General features: G+C 47.9%; 1 protein-coding gene across 3 annotated transcripts in view; it reads right to left on the reverse strand.

Moving 5' to 3' along the window:
- SPTBN4 (spectrin beta, non-erythrocytic 4) overlaps positions 1–13,468 on the reverse strand; it is a 420,524-nt gene that overhangs the window by 242,370 nt on the left and 164,686 nt on the right. For all 3 annotated transcript variants that reach the window (XM_033954096.1, XM_033954095.1, XM_033954094.1), the window contains one exon: positions 11,050–11,252. In XM_033954096.1, coding sequence (XP_033809987.1) covers positions 11,050–11,252 — 203 coding nt within the window. The remainder of the gene's footprint in view (positions 1–11,049; positions 11,253–13,468) is intronic.

Genomic DNA, 13,468 nt, shown 5'->3' on the forward strand with positions numbered 1-13,468 from the left:
TCAGGGGACCCTTCTGCATCCCAACCTCCAGTCTCTGCACCTGACAGCTTGGTATCTCTCGGGCTGACTTCGAATGATACTCTTTTGTCTCAGCCCGTTCGTTCTATTCTGGCTGCCTCCAGGAAACCTGCCACTCTGCAATGTTACCATCAGAAGTGGACAAGATTTTCTTCCTGGTGTCTTCTTCATCATCATAATCCTACGTCCCTTGCAGTGGAGACCTTGTTGGATTACCTTCTTTCCTTGTCTGACTCTGGTCTCAAGTCTACTTCCATCAGAGTCCACCTCAGTGCTATTGCTGCTTTTCATGAGCCAGTTCATGGAAAACTCCTTTCAGCTCATCCTTTGGTTTCCAGATTCATGCGGGGTCTTTTCAATGTGAAACCACCTCTTAAAGCTCCCCCTGTAGTCTGGGATCTTAATGTAGTTCTCTCCGCCTTAATGAAGCTTCCGTTTGAACCTTTGGCTACGACTCCTTTCAAGTTTCTCACTTGGAAAGTGGTCTTCCTTATTGCTCTAACCTCTGCCAGGAGGGTCAGTGAGCTACATGTACTAGTTGCGGATCCATCTTTTACAGTCTTTCATCATGACAAGGTGGTTCTGCGTACACATCCAAAGTTTCTCCCTAAGGTTGTATCGGAATTCCATCTCAACCAATCCATTGTTCTGCCTGTCTTCTTTCCGAAACCTCACTCTCATTCTGGAGAACAGGCTCTGCATACTTTGGACTGTAAGCGGGCTCTAGCTTACTATTTAGAGCGTACTAAGCCCCACAGATCATCTCCCCAACTCTTTCTGTCCTTTGATCCAAATAAATTGGGACGTCCTGTTTCTAAACGTACGTTGTCAAATTGGCTTGCAGCGTGCATTTCATTTTGTTATGCTCAGTCCGGACTGACACTGGAAGGTTCTGTCACAGCCCATAGAGTTCGAGCTATGGCAGCATCTGTGGCTTTCCTCCGTTCCACTCCTATTGAGGAAATCTGCAAAGCTGCTACTTGGTCCTCAGTTCATACTTTTACATCTCATTATTGTCTGGATGCATTCTCCAGACGGGATGGACACTTTGGCCAATCTGTTTTACAAAATTTGTTTTCCTAATGGCCAACCTTCCCTCCATCCCTCTTTTTGTTAGCTTGGAGGTCACCCATCAGTCAAGAATATGCTGCCTGCTTGTCCTGGGATAAAGCACAGTTACTTACCGTAACAGGTGTTATCCAGGGACAGCAGGCAGATATTCTTGCGTCCTACCCACCTCCCCAGGTTGGCTTCTTAGCTGGCTTATCCTAACTGGGGACCGCGCGCCTCTGTCGGGCGGGAAGGCACTCGCGCATGCGCGGTGCGGCCTACAAGAACTTTCCAAGTTCTTAGAGTGCAATCACTCTAAAATTGTCCGTACCGGGGCTCCGTCGGTGCCGTCACCCATCAGTCAAGAATATCTGCCTGCTGTCCCTGGATAACACCTGTTACGGTAAGTAACTGTGCTTTATGAGTGCCTACTTCAAAAAGCATATGAAAACTTAAAGAATAAATCACATAATATATGTGCAGAAAATAAATTAATCAAACAACAGACATGGGATTAAGTGACACAGGTTTAAGTATCTGATTAACTGTCACAGGACTAAGTGTCGTGGGATTAACTGTCTTAGATATGAGAAGACCAGTCTCAGCAAAGGCATCAGCCGGATCCAAAATATAGAAGAATCATAATATCTGCATGGCAAATACTGCAATCAAGGTCTGGCACAGCCAGACGAGAGGGGTCCCGAACAGGAGCTTCGCCACAAGGTGCAATAGACCCAAAAAGCCCCAAGGCGCCCGTGTCAAACAAGCAGGATCTGAGGAAAATGCCTTTCAGAGGAGCCAAATATAATCTAGAGAAAAGGCCCACTTTGCAACCATGGTAGGGCTCTGTAGAGGTACATGCACTGGGCCAATAGAGTCTCCAGTCTCTGAACGCAGGCATTTTGCGTCAAACTCTAGGACAGCCTCTGGGCGAGATTTTCTTCAGAAGGCATGGATTCAGGCCAGCTCCCCAGCCCAAGATTACTCAGTGGAGGCAAAGTCCAAAGCTCCCGCCCCCTCTCCCAGCGCGCTAGGGCAAACAGTACACAATCGCTGATCCAGCGCCAATCTGACACAATCAATGTCTACATTCAACAGATTAGGGGCTGGGGAGTCCATCCCAAATAATTTTGAGTCAAATTGAGAGGTTTTTGAGGCAGAAATAAAAGTTAGATTAAAAGATTGTTTTAAAATCCAAGATGGCCGTCATCACGAATTTACACCAATAACGGCAAAAATAAACAGTAGCGATTTGAGGGTCTGGGGAGGTGGGAGACCTGAACCCTACCCTCAGAAACTGTGAAAAACAACTTTAAAATTGTTTTACAAGCCACCCCTGAAGTTCCCATAGGAGATAATGGATGTTAACTCACAGTTATGCAGTGTCAGATTGTCAGCAGCTTTAAACAGCATGAGAATGGAGGAAAAGGATTTTCTGCCTCAGAAATAGTTCCAAATGGATCCAGACTTGAACAGATATGTGGTTAATAGGAAAAGATTTGCTCTACATAGTTAGGACAGCCACTATTGAAATCCGGGTCTGGTCAGATCATGCTCCCATTATTATGCAAACTATCTAGAGATCTGGTAAGCAGTACTAGCTCTTAAATGATAGCATTCTTCTAGCTCCTAAGAATATACAGCAAGTGGAATGGGATTTGAAAGAATATTTTGAATTTAATGCGTCAGATGAGGTATCTCCGGTATCTTTCTGGGAAGTCCTTAAGGCTCTGCTAAGGGGGAATTTGATAGCTTTAGGAGCCCATGTACACAACACAAATGAACAACAGCAGGCTGATATTTTGCTACTTCTATAGCTGTATAAATTGGAATAGGCCCTTAAGCAAAAAGCCCAGTGTGATGCTACAGTATTAATGCAAATTCACTAGCTATGCTTACAATTGTAATCCCTAGATGGATATTAGTGCCATGTTACAACTTTCACAGCAGGAGTACTTTGAAATAGAGGTCTGCACGGGAACGGGGAACGCGGGGATCCCGCGGGTTCCCCCCCTGGCCCACGGGACTCCCACGGGGACGCCCCCTGGCCCACGGGACTCCCACGGGGATGCCCCCCTGACCCACGGGACTCCCACGGGGACGCCCCCCTGACCCACGGGACTCCCACGGGGATGAAAACAGCCTACCTAAATTCTGGCGATGCAGGCGTGCAGCTTACAAGTCCGGCGTCGCGGCAGGAAATAGCCATGCTGAGCAGTGAGCTCAGCACGTACACAGATGAAAGCCTTGCTTGCTGATTGGTCCGGCGGCCCCGCCCCGCCGCCGGAACAATCAGCAAGCAAGGCTTTCATCTGTGTACGTGCTGAGCTCACTGCTCAGCATGGCTATTTCCCGCCACGACGCCGGACTTGTAAGCTGCACGCCTGAAAAAGAAATCATCCTGGCCAGGGTCGGTGTCATGCTCCGGAGCTTCTACAGCCTTCCTATCTCCCTCTCCCTTCTACCTGCTTCCGGCCACACCCCCTGCTCCGCGGCTCTCTTCGGCAACTCAGCAGCAGCGATCGACACAAGCTTCTGATGTCGGGGCCTACCCTCTTCGAGTCCCGCTTGTTTCAACTTCCTTTTTCCACAAAGACGGGACTCGTAGAGGGAAGGCCTCGATGTCGGCAGCTTGTCTTGATCACCGCTGCTGACGAGTTGCTGAAGAGAGCCGCGGAGCAGGGGGGTGTTGCCAGGTGCAGGTAGAAGGGAGAGGGCCAGATGCAGGACTCGTGGGTGAGGGAGGAGAAGAGAGAGAGAAAGAGAGAGGGGAGGAAAACAAAAGGAAATATTTCATACTGGGCTGGGCCGGAGTGGAGGGAGGGTGGAAAGATTCTGGCTACCGGGTGCAGTAACAAAGGAAAAAGGGGGGAAGCTGAAAATGAAGATAGTGACACAAAGAAGAGAAAGAGTAAGCAGGACCTACTGAATAAGGATAGAGATACAGAGGGGACATGAAGAGGAGGTGAAATAGAGACATAGAAGTAATGCTGAAAAAGTGGGGGGGGAGATAAAGACATTGAAAGGGCAAATGGTGAACATGGGGTAAAGACAAGGACAGAGACAAATGAAGATTCTGAAAAAGTGGTGAGATAGGGATATAGGTGAGATGGACACAAAGAAGGGTGATGCTGGAAAATAGGTGGAATGGTAATTCTGACAAACACAGAAGGGAAATGCTGGATCAAGGAGAGATGGGGCTCAGGCTGGATGGAATGAGGAGAAATGCCTTGTTGGCCCAGAACTTCCTCTCCTACGTCAGAATTGACATCAGGGAGCGGAATGCTGGTCAGCGCGTCGTTTCTGCAGGGAAAGCTTGGGACAGCAGTGGCTTGGGGGCTATTCCCCGATGGCGGTGGCAGCAAACCGAGTGGCTTGGGGGAGGGCACGGAGAAAGAAAGAAAGGGGGCAGACAGGGAGACAGAAAGAAGGGGGAACAGGGAGACAGAAAGAAAAAGTTGGGGGAGAGAATGAGGTCTGGAGGAGAGGAAACATACAGGAGGCTGAAAGAAAGGAAGAAAGATTGGATGCACAGTCAGAAGAAGAAAGTGCAACCAGAGACTCATGAAATCACCAAACAGCAAAGGTAGGAAAAATGATTTTATTTTCAATTTAGTGATCAATATGTGTCTGTTTTGAGAATTTATATCTGCTGTCTATATTTTGCACTATGGCTCCCTTTTACTAAACCGCAATATCGTTTTTTAGCGCAGGAAGCCTATGAGCATTGAGAGCAGCGCGAGGCATTCAGCGTAACTCCCTGTGCTAAAACCTACTATTGTGGTTTAGTAAAAAGGAAGGGGGTGTATTTGTCTATTTTTGTATTTTGTTACCGAGGTGACATTGCATAGAGTCATCTGTCGTGACCTCCTTGAAAAAACCCGGAATATGAATAATTAACATTTTCTCTGCCTTTCATTGTGCTTTGTGTTTTTTTTAAATTTTATTGTTGGTAGATCATTTTGACTTAGTCCTTATAAAGTAGCTCGCAAGCCCATAAAGTGTGGGCACCCCTGCTCTTACTCTGGGGCACCAGACCTCCCTCACGGCACACACACGGCAAATGGAAGAAAGAGGAGAATTTTTGGTCGTAGGGAGGAAGGTACAGAATGTGATAGGGAAGAAAAAGATGAGAGTGAGAAATGTGGCAAGGGAACAATGGGACAGATTGAAAGGGATGCAAGAGGGAGAAATATTGGACAGTGGTGAAGGGAATGGAGGGAGAGATGTGGCATAGTGTTGGAGAGGGGTGATAGAAGGAGAAATGTTGGGCATGGGGCTGGTGGGCAGGCATGAAAGATGAGAAAGAGATAAATGCTGGACCATGGTAGGGGAAATCAATGGACAGCAACAGAAGAATTTAGAGAAGATGGGAAAGCGGAAAAAAGAAACTGGGACCAACTTTATGGAAAAATAAGTCTCCAGACAACGAAGGTAAAAAATGGAATTTATTGACTAAAATATGTTAGCTTTGGGAAATGTATATGGCAGATGTCTTTGTTTTGTGTTCAAAAGAAAAGGAAATGCATTTCTGGTTTTATTTCTACAGTGTTGAAGTACTTGTTGACCCTTGCTGTGACTGGTGGGGATCCCCAAGCACCGCCAGCAGAGGACCTCCTCTAGAGATGGCCAGAACTCCCCTCCACCAAACGCAGCAGTCGCTGGCAGCATCCATGAGCCACTGAGGTGCCAGCATCTGTGACTCAGGGACGCTACTGCTGCCTGCTAAGCTTGGCAAAAGGGACCCCCGGCCAACTGCAAAGGAAGTCCTCAGCTGACAGTTTGTGGGTTCTCATCAGCTGAGTATTTATATTTTATATTTACATTAGAGGTTCTGGTAGAAACCCATTTACAAAGTATGTATTCTTCCCAATTAATACAGTGGTGCCTCACACAACGAACTTAATTGGTTCCAGGAGCAAGTTTGTTATGCGAAACGTTCGTTATGTGAAACGCGTTTTCCCATAAGAATACATGTAAAAAAAAATAATTCGTTCTGCAGCATAAAATATGCTAAGATGACATAAAAAAAGATAAATTTTTTGTTATTATTTTTATTTAGATACATCTAAAAACATAATTGTTTTTTAAAACAACACACATTTTTTAAATTTAAAGACAGACTAAGTAGAGTCTAATTTTACAGTGAGAGAGGGCAGAGTCTCAGCGGCAAAAACTGGGACTTAACTGTACATTTTTTTTTTTTTTCTACCGTGTTTCCCCGATGATAAGGCAGGGCCATCAAATAAGACAGCCCCCCCTTTTTAGAAAAAAATGTAAAATAAGGCACCCCCCCGCAAATAAGCCACCCACCGATACCTGCGCTTACCCGAATCGGGTGGTACGGTGGGTGACTCCGTGTGGTCCCTGGCACCCCCGACACGATCGGGGCAAGAGGGAGCTCAAGCCCTCTTGCCCCCCCGACTCCCCGACACGATCGGGGCAAGAGGGAGCCCAAGCCCTCTTGCCCCCCCGACTCCCCGACACGATCGGGGCAAGAGGGAGCCCAAGCCCTCTTGCCCCCCGACTCCCCGACACGATCGGGGCAAGAGGGAGCCCAAGCCCTCTTGCCCCCCCCGACTCCCCGACACGATCGGGGCAAGAGGGAGCCCAAGCCCTCTTGCCCCCCCGACTCCCCGACACGATCGGGGCAAGAGGGAGCCCAAGCCCTCTTGCCCCGCCGATTCCCCAACTCCCCGACAATATCGGGCCAGGAGGGAGCCCAAGTCCTCCTGGCCACGGCGACCCCCTAACCCCACCCTGCACTACATTACGGGCAGGAGGGATCCCAGGCCCTCCTGCCCTCGACGCAAACCCCCCCCCCCCCCAATGACCGCCCCCCCCCAAGAACCTCCGACCGCCCCCCAGCCGACCCGCGACCCCCCTGGCCGACCCCCACGACACCCCCAACCCCCTTCCCCGTACCTTTCTGTAGTTGGCCGGACAGACGGGAGCCAAACCCGCCTGTCCGGCAGGCAGCCAACGACGGAATGAGGCCGGATTGGCCCATCCGTCCCAAAGCTCCGCCTACTGGTGGGGCCTAAGGCGCCTGGGCCAATCAGAATAGGCCCGGGAGCCTTAGGTCCCTCCTGGGGGCAGGGCCTGAGGCACATGGTCGGGTTGGGCCCATGTGCCTCAGGCCCCGCCCCCAGGAGGGACCTAAGGCTCCCGGGCCTATTCTGATTGGCCCAGGCGCCTTAGGCCCCACCAGTAGGCGGAGCTTTGGGACGGATGGGCCAATCCGGCCTCATTCCGTCGTTGGCTGCCTGCCGGACAGGCGGGTTTGGCTCCCGTCTGTCCGGCCAACTACAGAAAGGTACGGGGAAGGGGGTTGGGGGTGTCGTGGGGGTCGGCCAGGGGGGTCGCGGGTCGGCTGGGGGGCGGTCGGAGGTTCTTGGGGGGGGCGGTCGTTGGGGGGAGGGGGGGTTTGCGTCGAGGGCAGGAGGGCCTGGGATCCCTCCTGCCCGTAATGTAGTTCAGGGTGGGGTTAGGGGGTCGCCGTGGCCAGGAGGACTTGGGCTCCCTCCTGGCCCGATCGTGTCGGGGAGTCGGGGGGGCAAGAGGGCTTGGGCTCCCTCTTGCCCCGATCGTGTCGGGGAGTCGGGGGGGGCAAGAGGGCTTGAGCTCCCTCTTGCCCCGATCGTGTCGGGGAGTCGGGGGGGGCAAGAGGGCTTGGGCTCCCTCTTGCCCCGATCGTGTCGGGGAGTCGGGGTGGCAAGAGGGCTTGAGCTCCCTCTTGCCCCGATCGTGTCGGGGAGTCGGGGGGGCAAGAGGGCTTGGGCTCCCTCTTGCCCCGATCGTGTCGGGGAGTCGGGGGGGGGCAAGAGGGAGCCAGGCGGAGAGAGGGCAGTTAAGCGCAGTGCCTGCGCGGAAGGATGCAGCTCGGGCGACTTCGTTGTGTGAAACGAAGTTCGTTGTACGAATCAAGACATAAAGTTCGTTGTGCGCAGCGTTCGCTGTGCGAGGCGTCCGTTATGCGAGGCACCACTGTATTTCCAAATTAATAAAGTCTCTTTGCTTATTTGTAAATGGGTCTCTACCAGAGCCTTTAATTCAGTAGCATAATTAAATAAAATAACTATTTCTGAAGTTTATAGGGAAGGATGGTGACGGAGGGGATTCCTCGCGGGGATGGGTGGGGACGGAGGGGATTTCTCGCGGGGACGGGTGGGGATTCCTCGCGGGGACGGGTGGGGACGGAGGGATTCCTCAAGGGGATGGGTGGGGACGGGTGGGATTTTGGCGGGGACGGGTGGGATTTCTGTCCCCGCGCAACTCTCTACTTTGAAATGGTCAATAAAGCAGGAAGGCTTTTGGCCCACAAGATGCACAAATAAACACTGCATAATTATATCTTGAAAATAGTTGATAATGAGGGCATTCACTGTACTTCCTCTGAAAAGATCCACAATATTATCACACCCTGTATGCTCCAGAACAAGAAGTCCCTCCCCATGATATACAAAAATTCTTAGACCAAGTGAACCTCTCGGTGGAGGTAGACCAGCTTTCTATGCTTATTATGAAGGAGGAAATTCTTTGAGCCATCAACGACATGCCAACTGGCAAAGCCCCTGGGTTAGATGGCTATTTAGCCAAATGTTATAAAGATTTTAAACACTACTTAGTGAAGTCTTTAGACCAGTGGTTCCCAACCCTGTCCTGGAGGAACACCAGGCCAATTGGGTTTTCAGGCTAGCCCTAATGAATATGCATGAAGCAAATTTGCATGCCTATCACTTCCATCATATGCAAATCTCTCTCATGCATATTCATTAGGGCTAGCCTGAAAACCCGATTGGCCTGGTGTTCCTCCAGGACAGGGTTGGGAATCACTGCTTTAGACAATTTGATCAACAGTCTTGAGGAGGGAATGGTTCTGCCTCACTCTTGGAGACTGGCAGAGCTTATGATCCTACCGGATTCTGGGAAAACTCCCACAAGCTGTGGCTCTATATCGGTCTATATCGCTTTTAGGTATAAGATTATAAAATATTTACGAATATTATGATAAAAAGATTACAAGATTGACAGGGTTTATTTGCCCTATCTTTTTCAGCTTTTAGATGGAGTGGGAATTACAGGCAAATGAGCAACTTAGGCTGGTATACATTTTTGATGTGAATCCAACTTATTTATACAGATCCCCTAGCTTGTATTAAAATACAGTGGAACCTTGGTTTACGAGCATAATTCGTTCCAGAAGCATGCTCGTAAACCAAAATACTCGTATCAAAGCGACTTTCCCCATAGGAAATAATGGAAACTAGCTTGATACGTTCCCCCCCCCCACTCCCCTCATGAACTGGCACCCCCTGCCTGAACAACTTGAAACTTACCCCCCCCCCCCACGGTCTGGCACCAGCATGCAGACCACAGGATGTGCCGGTGCCGCTTGAAGAACTTGCTGTCTCTGCCGGGACTTGAGCATGCTCAAGGCCTTCTAATTCTCCCTCTCACCGAGATTCTCAGAGATCTCTGAGAATCTCAGTGAGAGGGAGAATTAGAAGGCCTTGAGCATGCGCAGATGCATGCTCAAGTCCCGGCAGAGGCAGGAAGTTCTTCAAGCGGCACCGGCATGTCCTGTGCGCTGCGAGCCGGTGCCAGACGGGGGTCAAGTTTCAAGTTGTTCAGGCAGGGGGTGTCAGTGCAAGCGGGGCGGGGGGGGGGTGCCGGTGCGAGCGGGGGAGAACGATGCTGGTTCTCGGGGGGGGGGGTGCTTGCAAATAGAGTCAATACTCGTTTTGCGAGACAAGTTTTGCGACAATGTTTTGCTCTTCTTGCAAAACACTTGCAAACCGGGTTACTCACAAACCGAGGTTTGACTGTAAATGGTAATTATTCAGAAAGGTTTCAACTAAGATGGGGGATGAGGCAGGGCTGCACCCTTCCACCTGTCTTGTTTGCATTAGCCCAGATGATTTGTCAAGATGTTAGCAGGCAGCAGACCTTTCGCCCTCCGTCATCACCCTTCTTTTTCTTTCTTTTCCCTCTTCTCTCCTGACTTTTTTTTCTTTCCTTGAATATCTTCCCGCTACTTATCACAACACCATAGAATATTTTTACCTCTGATTATATGTATCTAACGATTTTCTGTTGTGCTTGAATAATTGTTTTTACTCATTTATTGTTCCACGATTATGGTATTGATATTGATTGTTTGTTTCTCTCCTTTTTTTGTATTTTGATAAAATTTTCAATAAATTTTCAAGAGATTTGTCAAGATGTTTCAATTAAGGGTATTATGTGTGGAATCTGCAGTGCTTGCCTGTCCTACTGTTGGAAACATGATAGTGAAACAGCACCCCCTACTGGAAGGACTGCAGGAGGATGACTCCTTCTCTGCTTAGAGCAGGGGTGTCAAAGTCCCTCCTCGAGGGCCGCAATCCCGTCGGGTTATATGCTAACAGATCTCATGCATATTCATTGGGGAAATCCTGAAAACCCGACTGGATTGCGGCCTCGGGAAGGGACTTTGACACCCCTGGCTTAGAGGGAACACTGCTTAGAGGCAGGCCTGGAGATTGTTATGTTTGATCCATCCAAACAAAAAATGTGTTCTGCTGCTCCTCCAGTGGCCCGCCCAATTCTACAGTTTTCATTGATGGGGCAGAATGATTGTGGGAGTGTGTGGTGTAGTGGTTAGAGCTACAGTCCCAGCACCCTGGGGTTGTGGGTTCAAATTCCACACTGCTCCTTGTGACCCTGGGCAAATCACTCAATCCCCCAGTGCCCCAGGTACATTAGATAGAGTGTGAGCCTGCCAGGACAGATAGGGAAAAATGCTTGTGTACCTGAATAATTTGTAATTCGCAAAGAATTGTAGGATATGCGGAATATAAATAATTTATTAAATAAAATAAATGACAGCCCCTTTAAGACTCAGAACCATCTCAGAATGTTTGTGTCCCCACTGACTGAATTATTTTAGTTTTTGTCTGTTACCCCACTTCCCCTCCATGCCAATCATATCCCTCCTACCTCTTCCACAGGGCATTGATCCTGTCCTGGACTCTGTCGGCGTAAATATTCCCTGACTTGATGAGGTCTTCCCCAGCATCAACAGCCACCTTGATCTTTTGTACATTTAGCTCCATGGTGGTCAAGAAATCTTTGTGCTTTTTTATGTTTTTTTCCACTGCTTCCACTGTGTCGGGCAATTCCATATGAGCCAAGGTAGATTCCTGAGTACGGTGAAAAAGAGAAAGCACCTTTGACTCTACAAGTACAGAGAATTATGGGACAAAATGAAAGCCAAAACAACACTTTAGTAGAAATGGTACCAATATAGGATTCATTTTATAACTGTGTGAATGCTTAAATAATACATACAGTACACAGTTTTCCCTATGTGGGTACTGGTGAATTTTCATAATGAAAATGTGTGCACTTCTGCTTTGAAAATTACCCCAAGAATTTATGCATGCCTATTTATTCCTACTGTTAGGCAAACACAAATGTCCTATTATGTGTGGAGCCATATGGTAACCCTAGCTTTAAGCATGCTTAGGGGCCCCCTGTATCATGGGAGCCCAGGGCAATTGGCCTGTTTGCAGGCTCCTAACTCTTCCCCTGGCAGTTTCAAAACTACAGGTCCTTTTTCCTGAGGCAGCTTTCATAGGGAAAGAATGGACATGCTTTGAATTCTTACAAAGTCTTGATACTTTGCAGCCACTTGCATAGTTTTGAAAATTGCTGCACAGAGGGTAGAAAGGTCCTTTCCTTAACCAAATCAAGCATGTAATGACATGGAATGAGGCCCTTGATCCTGTCCCATTCTAGAGCATGAGATTTGCTCTGGCTCAAACAGTGGTTACAAGATTCTAATGTATTCTGCCTCAAATCATAATATAAAACTGATCACTCTTGATTTCATCTCCCACCTCACCTTAATAGTGTCCTTTCAAGGACAAAGTTCAAGATGGACTGCACTAGGATGATGGGGAGGGTGTGTTTTCCTAATCAGACCTATAAATGCAGGGAGGTAAACTCACAAGTACGAGTTTAGCTCAGCCTGCCCCGGTCATCTGTGTTGATGGAATTTGTTTTCCATTTTTCATTCCCACTCTGCTTGATTTAACCCCAGCCACTAAATCATGAGAAATTTCTCTTAAACTGTACTTTCAGGGTTGCTGGTATATTCCATGGACAATGTAAAAACTGAATCTCTCCTCCCCTTCCATATTCAGATTTTTCTCACATCTTTTCAGCTGTATTTCAAGGTGAGTTATATTCAGGTATACTGTACCTGAAGCAATGGAGGCATAAGTAACTTGCCCAAGGTCAGAAGAAGCAGCAGGAGAATTTAAACCTTGACTTCCCTGATTCTCACCTGCTGCTCTAACCACTAAGCTGCTCCTCCATTCCATATAGATAGATAAGATAGATAGATAGATAGAGGTCAGTCTTCAGTCTCCCCATAGCCCTTTCATCCATAGGCCTGCAAGCCGATTCTCAAAGAAAAATGTCCCCAATAGTTTTCCTTTGAAAATCTAGTAGCAGCCAGTGCTTTGAGAATTTCAAAATAAAATATTTATGAAAATAAACTTATTATAAACTTTTTTCTAGTTCAGTAGCATCCCTCCCGACCTGAATGCATGTTTCATCCACTTTCATCAGGGTCAAGGTGTATCACCAAATGGTATTGCTTCTGACTGGCCATCTTATTGTATGAAACAGTCAGAAGCAATACTGTCTGGCGATATACCTCAACCCTGATGAAAGTGGAAGAAACATGGATTCATGTCGTGAGGGGTGCTACTGAATTGAAAAATAAAAAGATTTTTGTTTTCATAAATATTTGAATATTTAAAAAGAACCGATATATGAAAATGTTGAAAAAAAAATCTGCATGAATCAATGAAGAATTGGGCCGTGTGGAAATTATGTACCCTAACAGTAGTCTGAAGATTCTGAGCAGAGAACACTAATAAGATACAGAACGATCACCTAAATTCTGAAAGGCTTCACTGGTGTTAGTTAATGATTTATTGAAACAAGATTCCTATCAAGAATGGATTTGAAGTACAATATTCACAAGATAAGTGTTTAACTGACCAGATAGAAGATTACTGAGGTAAGAACCTAATCTTTCTTTCTAGTGCAATGTGTCTAGTGGTCCTGAAACAATAGGGATGTACCAAAACAATCCCCAGAATCTAGGGCGGACCTGCTGCACCTTTAAGACAGAGGCCCCGAAAGCAGCATCCTTCCCAGCTGCTACATCCACCCTATAGAACTTGGTAAAGGTATGTAGGGTAGACCATGTAGCCACTCTACAAATATCAAGCGAGACAGCCCTAATCTTTGCCTAAGAAGCAGCAACTCCTCTAGTGGAGTGCACTTTCAATGTGATTAGTGGCTGTTTACCACAGCCCACATATGTGGAGAAAATGATCAT

The sequence above is a fragment of the Geotrypetes seraphini genome, chromosome 8 (assembly GCF_902459505.1).
Source record: "Geotrypetes seraphini chromosome 8, aGeoSer1.1, whole genome shotgun sequence".
Lineage (NCBI taxonomy): Eukaryota > Metazoa > Chordata > Amphibia > Gymnophiona > Dermophiidae > Geotrypetes > Geotrypetes seraphini.